General features: G+C 42.3%; 1 protein-coding gene across 1 annotated transcript in view; it reads right to left on the bottom strand.

Moving 5' to 3' along the window:
- csmd2 (CUB and Sushi multiple domains 2) overlaps positions 1-12,617 on the bottom strand; it is a 1,323,345-nt gene that overhangs the window by 142,338 nt on the left and 1,168,390 nt on the right. Inside the window, exons 40-41 of the mRNA XM_068006939.1 lie at positions 9,824-9,940; positions 261-470 (exon numbers count right to left, since the gene is read on the bottom strand). Of these exons, the coding sequence (XP_067863040.1) occupies positions 261-470; positions 9,824-9,940 (327 nt within the window). The remainder of the gene's footprint in view (positions 1-260; positions 471-9,823; positions 9,941-12,617) is intronic.

The following is a 12,617-nucleotide window of genomic DNA, read 5'->3' as shown; positions in this document are numbered from 1 at the left end:
ACAATATCTGGCTTTCTCAGAAGGGCTACATTATTATCTATCACCATCTCTATATTGCTATCAATGATGCTCCTTGATCAACTCGCTTGAGTTGGACATGAAAGAACACCTTCCTTCCTGAGACAATCCATCCAGACTCACTCCCTGGTAGAAATTTAGGATAAGAGTTAACAAAGTCCAACTCAGGTCTTACATTCTCAGATGTGAAACTCCAGTATTTCAATGACGTACTCACCTACCGTCATCTTCAGAGTCCTTACCTTGGTACATAAGTTTGAAGCCTGGTTTATTTTCTGAGTGGTCACTGTGAAAGTATATGGTTGTCTCATGAGAGGTAGACATCAGAGAAGGTGGAAGTTCAGCTCCACTGAACCTGCCAATCACAGAACTAGTGTCATGTGGCCCATTCCGAACTTCAATGAAGTCGTGGTTAGGCTCAGTGGAAAAGTTCAGAAATTCAATATAAGCCCCTAAAAACAACACATGCAATGAAAATCGTCAGTACTTCTTCCAGAGCTAAGTAGATTTCTACTAGAACTGTTCAAATGTTGACCCTCTGAACAAACAAGCATTGTGTATTCATGTACTTTTGATAAAGATTGTATTCATCAAAATGAGGAATGCCAAGGATGAAAAATGGAATATATTCTAATTGTCTGCACCCAGTATCAGGGTCAATGATTCTATGATCAAGTACAATGCAGGCTACTCCCCAATAATGTGCTTCAACACCATCTTCAGAAGAGCAACATTTTGAATTCCTACAACAGCTAGCCATAGGCCATCTCAGAGGGAGACTCTTCTGATACCAAAAAGGCTAATTCTCCGAGTTGACACGAAGAGGAGCCTTGCCTACTGTCTTGCAAATAGCAAGTTGTAGGCATCCGTTAATTATAATGAATCAAACATCATGGGTAACATGCCATGTTTTCCCAACATACAGGGCTGGCAGACCAGGCTCCTTGCCTATAGCACAAACTTGGAAAATTACTCGCTTTTAAAGTATGTGGGCTTGTGCCCACTTGGAACGGGGTGGAGAATTCCCCAATACAGTTTCAGTTCGGACACTTACAGCTATCACATAGAAAAGACTTCCGTCAGTTTGGCCTGGAAATAAACTGGGTGCTGGAGGTGAAAGGAGGACATTTTAACTGCTTGTAGCCCAGTCCTCCTTATGTGAGGATTTCAATCCAAGTATCTGAAATTGGCATGAAATTCACACAAACAGTTTATTTTTGTACAACCAAAATTCAAAACTACCCAGAAGATTTCTGCACTCTCAGAAACTTGATAAGAACAGGCCATTAGCCACTGTTCATTCAAGCACCTGCTTCATTGATGGATTATAGATTGATCCCAGTCTATCGTTTAGCTGAGAACAGTAGATTCATCAAGTGACCTTAAGAAAACATTCCATATTGCTGAATATAAGTGGCATGTGAGATAAACTGAATGTAGAATTTCCCAGTAATTTCTTTCAGATTTCTTGGTAAATGTGCATTATATCACAATTTTAATTCTATGAGGTGATTGTCATCATTCTCGAGGTGCACACGGCCTACCTGGCTGCATACACCATGATAGTCGGTGATTGCATAAAAACAGAATAAAGCCTGCAAATGTAACTCAGTATTATATGATGAAATGCCAAGGTGTGATCTTAAGGTGTTTAAATGCTGTTTATAAAAGACTTCAGCTTTTTATTCCACCTATTTATATCATCTAAATCTCTTGATTGGATACAGCCTTGTAATCATTCCCTTCATTTTCTACATTGTCGAGCCTACTGACATTTTTTTAACTTTGATTTTCTCAATTAAGAACGAAAACTGAAATTAAAACTGTTTCCTCTGATTAAAATACCCACCCAAAGCTCATAGTTTTGTCAACTGTTTCCAATCTTTGGAAAGGAGATTTTTCCCTCTCCCCCAGAGAATGGCAGACACCATTGTGTATTCTCTTATTCAAATGTTGGCACATACATGATGTAGGATGGACTGTTCCTTTAATAGAATACCAATAGAATTTCTATTAAAGGGGATGGTTTGCCTCATCAGTTCACCTGTTATAAGCTACTTGTTCTTTTGAAGCGCCTTGGGACATTTAATTACAGTAAAGGTGTGATATAAATGCAAGTTGTTCTTGTTGTTTTCTCAGATGAATAAAACCATGACTGGAACATTACTTGTTCTCATGACTGGCTCTCCGCGTTTGAACACAGCCAGTGGTGGGGACTTGTTCACACCTGGACTGCAGCAGTATGGTCGATGTGGGAGCAGATAGAAGATTGCTGCATCTGTTACTATAATTCACCCTGGTTGAGAGAAAGGACAAGAGGACCAGTCGCTGCAAGGTCTGCAACCCTGCTTGACTATTTTTCTTTTAAACTATTAGGACCAGGCAATAGCAATTAAAAAATCTGCAAAGAGCATTCTTAAAGGTCTATTTAAGTTGTTTCTAAACACGACAACTTATTGAAGTGACAGAAAATTGAAACTGCTTCAAAATGGTAAGAGGGTTCAGCACTCAAAAGTTTAAAAATATCACAGGGTAAACAGTTTTCAATGGCTCAGTGAGTTTATTTACTGAACGGCTGAGCTATAGTTATCAGGAAGGCACCAAGTCCAAACCGCAGTCTGTTGGCTGATCTGCTGGGAGATGGTAGGGACTCTACAATTGGCCCCAACTGTCCACTGGAAATGCATTTCCAGTGGGTAAGAACAGGACTAGGCTGAGCTGAGATGCCCTCCGTAGTAGAATAACCAGTTGGCACTGTCAAAACTCATGTACGAATAATAGCCACTAGGCATTGATGCCTGTGAACCATAACCAACAAGGAGTCAACACCTTCAAGAGAGGACAAGGGAGATAACTGGCAAGACTTTTTTTAAATCAGAGTTTTTTTAGTTATACCGTCTCTCGAGGAGCACTAATTATTTTTCATCTGTTGAAACAAATCAATAACTAGATCACAGCATGAGGTACATTTGAACAAATAAAGCATTTTAAATGTGGTTTTGTCAAAAGAGAACCCTCTACAACACTCTGCGCACCTTTGAGAATCAGTGAGAATTCAATAAAAGAATCGCTGCCAAGCATCTCTCTGATAAAAATGATGCATCTTACTGCAAACTGAAGAGGCACCATCTCCGAGAAACTGTTTGGTAAACCTTCCTTCATTGTTCACAAACACAGAACTGAATGTCGTAAATTATATCAAAACACATCCCTGCATCGCCTACATGTGATGTTGCAATGAAAAAGATGCATGGCACTTTTCTTTTCCTCAATAATAAAAGTTTTGTCAAATACACTTTCCTAAAGGCAAAGCCTCTTCAACATCTTATTGTTGCTGCTGACCTCATTCTTGTTCTCTTCACTGGTTGCTCCTACACTATTTGCAGCAATGGCTATTAATCAGTCAGTGTGACAGTTGGATTTTTGATTTTGAATATATAGAGTTTTTCTTTCCTGTACAATATCAATTTTGTTTTAATCATTCATGTGTTGCGGGTGTCGCTGGCAATCCCTAATTGCCCATCCCTAATTGCCCTTGAGAAGGTGGTGGTGAGCTGCCTTTTTGAACCGCTGCAGTCCTTGTGGTGAAGGTTCTCCCACAGTGCTGTTAGGTAGGGAGTTTCAGGGTTTTGACCCAGCGACGATGAAGGAACGGTGATATATTTCCAAGTCGGGATGGTGTGTAACTTGGAGGAGAATGTGCAGGTGGTGGTGTCCCCATGAGCCTGCTGCCCTCGTCATTCTAGGTGGTAGAGGTTGCGGGTTTGGGAGATGCTGTCGAAGAAGCCTTGGCAAGTTGCTGCAGTGCATCTTATGGACGGCAGCCACAGTGTGCCGGTGGTGAAGGGAGTGAATGTTTAGGGTGGTGGATGGGGTGCCAATCAAGTGGGCTGCTTTGTCCTGGATGGTGTCAAGCTTCTTGAGTGCTGTTGAGCTGCACTCATCCAGGCAAGTGCGAAGTATTCCATCACACTCCTGACTTGTGCCTTGTAGGTGGTGGAAAGGCTTTGGGGAGTCAGGAGGTGACTCACTCGCCACAGAATACCCAGCCTCTGACCTGCTCTTGTAGCCACAGTATTTATGTGGCTGGTCCAGTTAAGTTTCTGGTCAATGGTGGCCCCCAGGATGTTGATGGTGGGGGATTCGGCGATAATAATGCCGTTGAATGTCATGGGGAGGTGGTTAGACTCTCGCTTGTTGGAGATGGTCATTGCCTGGCACTTGTCTGGTGCGAATGTTACTTGCCACTTATCAGGCCAAGCCTGGATGTTGTCCAGGTCTGATACTTTGCTAAGAGAGGTTAGAGATACGAAGAACAAACATGTCTCAAAAGGCAGTGTGTGAGAGAGAAGCCTGATACAATAACTGCCCACAGCTTGAAAATAGGGAGAGGGTGGGAATCAGCACAGTATTCCAGACAGCAGGAACATAGTAACATTAGGAACAGGAGTGGGCCATTCAGCCCCTCGGGCCTGCTCCACCATTCAATTTGATCATGGCTGAGCTGCACCTCAACTCCATTTTCCCGCCTTTGCTCCATATCCCTTAATACCCTTAACCAACAAAAATCTATCTATCTCAGACTTGAAAGCGACAATTGTCTTGGCATCCACAGCCTTTTGCTGGGGGGGGGGGGGGAAAGAGTTCTAAATTTCTACCACCCTTTGTGTGAAAAACTTTGTAATTTAAACTTTGTTGGAGAAGGACATCTTACTTCTGTCTATAAATTATGCATCCCTTGAACAAAGACACTGTCCCTAATATTTACAGGGAGGCGGTGAGGGAGCGGGCCCGCGTGTCTGCAGCTGGGGAGCCCGGAAATGTCGGGAACATGGTGGTTGGCAGTTTGCAGGGTTGGGGGGGAGGCGGTCAGCAGATCATGGGGAGGAGGGGGTCGGCAGATTTACGGAGAGGAGGGGGTTCGCAGATCGCTGGAGGGGGAAAATCAGCAGATCGCGGTGGGGGGACAATCGGCAGATCGCGGGGTGGGGGGCGACAATCAGCAGATCATGGGGGGGCGACAATCGGCAGATAGCGGGGAGGGCGACAATCGGCAGATCATGGGGGGGGCGACAATCGACAGGTAGCCGGGGGAGCGACAATCGGCAGATCGCAGGGGGAGGCGACAATCGGCAGATCGCGGGGTGGGGGGCGACAATTGGCAGATCATGGGGGGGGGGCGACAATCGGCAGATAGCGGGGAGGGTGACAATCGGCAGATCGAGGGGGGAGGCGACAATCGGCAGATCGCGGGGGGGGGGCGACAATCGGCAGATCGCGGGGTGGGGGGTGACAATTGGCAGATCATGGGGGGGGCGACAATCGGCAGATAGCGGGGAGGGCGACAATCGGCAGATCGCGGGGGGAGACGACAATCGGCAGATCGCGGGGGGAGGGGCAATCGGCAGATCGCCGGGGGGAGGTCGGCAGATCGTGGCAGAAGATTTGCTTGAGGGGCTGGGGGAAGCACTCCTGCTTCTCCTGGTCCACAATCAGTCCTCTAAAAAGAACTTACCTGCTGGAGCTGGCTTCTCCCGCCTCCCTTTAGTTGCAAGCTGCAGGGTTTCCTGAGCCCTGGGAAATCCGGCCTGCATTCGTTAAATTGAAATGGCTCCTAAAATCTGTGGAACGGAGCCTCATTTAAAAATTATAATCACGGACCCGCCTCTCCAGAGCGAGTTACTCAGAGGTCCCCAAACCCGCCACGGTTAAACCGGAAGTTCGTGGCGGGTTGGGGTCAGGTTTCACATATTTACTGATTTAGCCCTCACCCCCGCTTGTTGTGGGGGTTTAACATTCCACCCAGTGATCCTCTCAAGGATGCACCTTTTGTTTGCCGTAATCCACCCCCTTCTCAAATCCTGGGCATCTCCATTCTCCCCTCCTCAAACGGTGTAATTAAAGGATTAACTTTCATCGGAACTTGATTTTCAAATTTTTAATAAGAATTAAACCACCTTGACACATACACCATTTTACCCCTTTAAAATCACCGAAGGTGGAGGAGTCAGACAGTATTTCAAACATAAAAAGATTTTATTTACATCAATGCTCGCCCTCCACTCCTCCCCTAGATCCCTCCATGTCAGGTGCTAAATATCCTGATGCTACGGTCTGTACACCAGATGCACTGTTCCAGGAATTTGTATTCAAACTAGCTCTTCAACTGCTTCAGCCTTGCCATTCACTTCGCTACACTCCCATCTGGCCATTTTCTGATGCAGCCTCGCAGGTCAGATAATGGCTTAGTGCTCTTGTATTTGTTTGATGTAAAGTGTGCCATGACTGCAACAATCAGTCCTTCCCTCATGATTTTTTCCAATCTGGAAAGAGTAATAATGGAAAAAAACCCCAGCAACCTTAGCATTGCTCCAGTATCTGAATTTTAATTAAAAAGAAAACCTGTTCTCACAGCCAGTTGGAATCAGGGCACGGAATTCTGCAGCCAAATCAATCACATCACCCAGGAGACCAATTTTTACATTATCTTCCTAAATAAAGCATTTTCAACCCATAATTTACCACTGGTCTGGTGTCCCGCTATTAACCTGTCAGTGGAATTTTTTGTCAAGCATTAAACAGCTGAGTATGACCAGTAGTAAATTAAAATACATATCAGAGTGGAACGCCATTTATCTAAAGAGATCAGGAAACACTATATATGTGGGTAAGTGAGCACTTTGGAAAACTGATCTAGTATTAATTCTGATGTACCACTATATTACATATCAATTCATCATGATGAAATAATTACATGCACAGGACTTGCAAAGAGATCCAGCTGGTTCAGATAATGAGTCAGTCTGGACAAACAACTTACCACCTCACTGGAAAATAGCTGGGATGGTGATGTCAGTGTAATTTTTGTAGCAAGTAAAACTGTCCATCCATCCATATGAAAAATTCCCTCCAAAATCTTAAACCTAAATTTGCTTCAAGGCTCAGAGCAAACATGTAAGTTTTAGATCAAAACCCTTCTGTTAATGCATACTCCACAGATCTGAGCAGAAGAATGAAGTTGCATTCATATAGCATCTTTGATGTCCTCAGGAGGTCCTAAAGAGTTTCACAGCCAATGAATTACCTATGAAATGTAGTCATGTTGTTTTGTATGCAAATCCAGCAGCCAATTTGTGCATAGCAACATTTCACGAACAACAAATAAGATAAACAACCAGTTAATTTTTTTTAATGATGTTGGTTGAGGGATGAATGTTGACCAGCAGACCAGGAAAAATCAGAGTTTTTCTTTGAATAGTGCCATCTGATCTTTTACATCCACCTGAGGACGGGGTCTTGGTTTAACGACACCTCCGATAGAGCAGCATTTCTGCCGTATTGCACTGAAGTTTCAGCTTGGGTTATGGGCTCAAGTACCAGAGTGGGACTTGACTATACCACCTTAGAAGAAGGTGAGCCAAGCTGACACTCAAAGAAGGAATTCATGTGATGGAGAGGGGATTAAATTGAACTAGTTTTACAGACACTCTTTATTAACATATCACGCATCTGTCAGCATCTCAGATAAATTCTGACTACAACAGAAATTTACCTTAACAGCATAAGAGAAGCTCTAAAGCTTATATTCTTCCAATGTGGTCAGTTCACTGAGGCACTAACTATCAATACTGCAATGTCATTCCCAACCAGCTGGGATATGGCTATTTCCATCCTTGAATCAGTAATATCTTGTCCTCTAGCAGTTCTCATGAACTAATTTGGGTTTTCCCCCTCTGATTGAAATTATTGTGTGACAGAACTTATTACAGAATGCAGCATGCAAGACTCAGAAAGGTAGCATTCACGGTATCCAAATTAGTGCAAGTTACATTTAAAATATCCACTCAGACGCCAACCGGGAAAGGGACACCATGCAGCTAGAAAGATCTAGTTGAATTAATTTTCAGTAGCTAGAGATACAATCATTTGTGAACGATACATAAATGTGTTTGGGGTTTGTAATTCAGACCAAATCAATAGGTTGCAGGCCAATTTAGATAAGTTAGATAAATGAACCCGAGTGGCAGATGTCATTAATGTGGACAAGTGCTGCGCCATACTCTTTGGGTTAGGATACTCCAGGCATATTTATAACATGCAAGTGTACCCATTGAACATAACAGGTCAAAAAAAGGACACAAGAGTAATCAATGATTACTTAGTAAAAGTGCACAACCAATGTGAGGTAGCTATAAAGAAAGCAAATAAGGATTTTAGCTTGTATTGCTGGGACCACTGAGGACAAAACAAAAAGCTATGAGGCTTTGGGACTTCTGCTCTTGGAGTATGGATCCATCCAATGTTGTGTCCAATGATGAACTACTAATAACGGGAACAATATCCATTGTGTACAAATGGTCGTCAAATTGGGAATACTATAAAAAGAACTGCCTATATTCATTGGAAAACGCACTGTTACTATGCCTTGATGCAAGTTCCCATTATCTCCAGTAGAAAATAAAAAGGAGATTAAAGGGAAAATTGCATTGACACTTTGAGCCTAACCCTTTTCAACGACTAGACTTTGTACTGCCATGTACTTACTCTATTGCTGTTGTACTAATATGCTGATGTGAGTGAGACACACGAACCAGAATATACTGGCCACAAATGGCACTCAATCATCATCTGAAACTCGGAGCATCACCGGACATGCACAGCCATGTACGCAATATGTAATCTATCACAAATGTGCCTGCACATAGACATTGACGGTTTGAGCTTCAGAAGAAGCTGGAGTGACCGATGCTCACAGTTAGTTTAATTTGACAATATGCACGTCATCGCTACCTATCTACCTGTGCATCACCTATTAACCCTAGGGGTCAGGTATAAATGTCAGCTTCATAAAATATCAAAATATGCATTGCATTTTGCAACGCTGTCAAAGCCAGGAGAGTGATTCCGCAATCTCAGCCACTTTTAATTCACTGACTCAGTCTGTAATTTTTGTGCCATATTTACACAGCTACCAGCATAAAAACAGCATAAGTTATTTAAGCATCTAACAGTGGCAAACAACTGGAGACAAAATCTTCAAGTAGGGAAAAAATTCTTCCCTGAATCCCTAGAGGGAATTAAGTGTAAACTCCAAGATATGAATCTAACAGATTGTATTCCGCAACAATCTCATGGTCCCAAAAGGATTGGGGCAATCCTGTACTCTTGTAGAGCATTTGATCACCAACCTTTATTTCATTTATGTCCAGTTATCCATTCAACACCATCAATAATGCAGAGGTCTGTATCCATGGAACTGAATCTTTGTGTGGAAAAAAAAAATCTAGCATTGAATGTTTTTGACATTTCTACCGTCCAAATCTTTACATTGTCATCAGTGAATAGTCAGTTATTTTCCTAACTCTCATGCACTACAAAGGTATTACTATATGAATATATTCCTGCACAATAAACAGTGAGTCACTTATGCATCTGTGTTGATATGGGAATTATTGAGAGATCTGGTTTGTTGACAATTTTATGAATTCTTTATCTGATCGGCAGACTTCTTACGCCTAAAAGCACCATGTGTTTATTTTGTTTGCTTTGAACCCATCACTTGAGGAGAAAGAAAGTCATCAGTTGTCCCAAATGCATCAAGATAAAGAAGCAGAAGGTCTTTTTTTCAGCTTTGTCTCCCATACAAGACTGAAGCTTGAAAAGCCACAAAACATGATGACTACATAACCTCAAGTTTGTTAAAATTCAAGAGACGTATTACTTTGTCTAAAGCAGCACTGTTCACAGAGCATGATGTAACTTCAGATTAAAAGCACTTTTCCTTCTTTCTCACCATATAACTTACCATATCCAACCTCGAGTGAAATCCTCCAAATACAATCCATGTTACTGGGATAATTTCCTGGAAAACCTGGGCTCAGGATGACATCATTGACATCCATGGAAGTCCCTCCACATTGTGCTTGAATAAAAATTACAAAAATATATATATATATGAATCAAGAATTAAAAAACAGAAATATTTGTTTAATGTACAGAACCTGGAAAGGAAGGGGCAAAAATTGAAACTCGTTGCACCCATTTTACAGGCTTAAAATGGGCGGAACGAGGACCAATTTCAAGAATCAACGTCCCATGCCAAAAGGACACCTAAAAGAAGTCCGACCCGATATTGGATCAGGTGATTTTTCAAGTGTCCCTGGCGGCTGTCGAAAACAGGCATTAGGCCCCATGCATATGCTAATGAGGGGCCTAAAGGCTGTTTTAGGCCTCTGCTGATTTCGACTGCTCCGATTGGGATTCTTATTGGCTGCTGATCAAGAGGTACATTTATTTTAAAAACAAATACAACAAAATCACTGCTATGGAGCCAGAAGGAGTGAGAGTGCTCCCCCGACTTCACAGTATCCTGAACGCCCTCCCACCCAGGGACTTGTCTTCGGCCGTTGCTGTGAGGCAAGCAGTCTGACAAGTGGGCGAGCTGCCTATGGAGGCGAGATAGGCACAGGCAGCTTGCCCAATTAATATAAATGAGGCCCGAGGCCCAATTTTGGGCCGGACTCAGGCCTCCCAATTCAGGTGCTTGTTGTGGCTGCATCACTGCTTTCGCAGCCAGAAATCAGGCACTGATGAATTTATACCCCGAAATTGATTAAGTTTACGTTCAATTTAGCATCTCAATTAGAAGTAGACTGAAGGGCAGTAAAATTTCTCACCTTTGCTAATCTTAGGGAAAAAGCCACTGTGAGTTTATGTGGTGAAGTTTTATGTTCACACTGGCTTTTTCGCTGAAATTAGCAAAAACAGGACTTTCATCCCCAAGGTGTTTACTGAGATCGATAGGTTGACCCATACGTGGTTAAGTTTTTGAAAGGCCCAAAAGTCCTTGGATATAAAAAATAAAACTCATTGCATATAAATCTTAAAATTGAACACAAAGAGATTTCAATTACAAAATACAATCCACAGAATCTGACAGGTGCCCTACAGTTTTTAAACAGTTTCACAAAAAGCTGCATTAATTCAATAACATGTATAAAAAGCATGAGGAAAGGACAGACATCTGCTTCCTTGGATGAAGCCCCAATAATTGTAACAATGACCTGGGTGCTGATCCACATCGAATACTCAAAATTGATGGAAAGATTTTGCGCTGAGGTCCTCTCCAGCCCCCCTTACCATACATTTCCCTTCAGACAGACGTTGTTAGACTCTATTAAATAGCCTTTGCCTACCTCTATCTCATTAGCACCTAAGAGGGATCATTTTAATTAATTTACTGAAAGTCTTGTTGCACAGCCATTGCTCGTTGTGAATTTATTCAAGTAACCTTCGTCCAGGACTGAAACAGGGTTTAAAGCCTCTTATCCAGAGCAGACAGCTATACATTTTAAAACTTAATTAATTCACTCTTCTTCATTTAAAAAAAATCTTTAAGGCCTTTGGCATGCAGGATTATCATTCCATTTTCAGGTGGTTTTGCTGGGTCAGAGGCTGATACACAATTATCTGCTATGGGCATGTAGCGCCTTTCCAATTCTATGTGCATTTAATCCAATTCTGAGGCATGTCAGTGGTAATATGTCTTTGGATTGAGAAGTAGTGTTAGGAATAACTCAAAGCTATCCTTAACCACAACCTGTCATTTTTTTGTAAGACAAATATATCCCCATTCTCCCTCCACCATGAATGTCTGGATTAGTGAGCATGTTTCCAGCATTTTTCTTTAGAAAACATTCTTCTTGCCGATGTTTTGGTACTAGGCTACACCTCTATCCATGAACATTTTGTGTTGGCCAGATACTTTATTTCAAGCATTAAAGGCCTAAATTATGTCAGACGTTATTTAAAATATTTAAAAGCAGATCTTGCTCCTCAGAACTTGTGCAAGCATACCTACCCCTCCAAATAAAGGCTGCCATCATGGACAGAACCAAACCTATGCGAATGGGAGGGATAAATTAAGGTTCACTTCAGAGGGCATGTGAATTTATTCAATTTTGTTTTTTCTTTATATAAATCTAATATCACCATTTGTAAAAGATGTGATTCAATCACAGGCCATTCATCACTCCCACCATCCATAAAAGAAAATTGGAATACAAAAAGAAATCTCTATGTTTGTACATCTTACAATATGTTAAAACAATTATGGGCAGCAAGAACAATGGAGCAACTTGGAGGAACTGCTTGAAGAGTTTGGACCAGCCAGGAGGAGGAGGAGTCCAAGTTGTAGACTTCTCCCCCTTGTCAATTTGTGGTCAATGAACAAGGGCCACATTGTTCATGAGCCAAGGTAGACTACTTTGGTTTTCCTTCTGCCCTCCCACCCGCATCCATCTAGAAACATAGGAACAGGAGTAGGCCATTCAGCCTCTCGAGCCTGTTCCACCATTCAATTCGATCATGGCTGATCTGTATCTTAACTCCATTTACCCGCCTTGGCTCCGTAACCCTTAATACCCTTGCCCAATATAAAATCTATCAATCTCAGTTTTAAAATTTTCAACTGACCTAGCCTCAACAGCTTTTTGGGGGAGACAGTTCCAGATTTCCACTACCCTTTGTGTGAAGTGCTTCCTGACATCACCCCTGAATGGCCTAGTGCTAATTTTAAGGTTATGCCCCCTTGTTCTGGA

The sequence above is a fragment of the Heptranchias perlo genome, chromosome 26 (assembly GCF_035084215.1).
Source record: "Heptranchias perlo isolate sHepPer1 chromosome 26, sHepPer1.hap1, whole genome shotgun sequence".
Taxonomy (NCBI): domain Eukaryota; kingdom Metazoa; phylum Chordata; class Chondrichthyes; order Hexanchiformes; family Hexanchidae; genus Heptranchias; species Heptranchias perlo.
The sequence above is the reverse complement of the archived record's forward strand: the minus strand, read 5'-3'. Positions and strand labels throughout refer to the sequence as shown.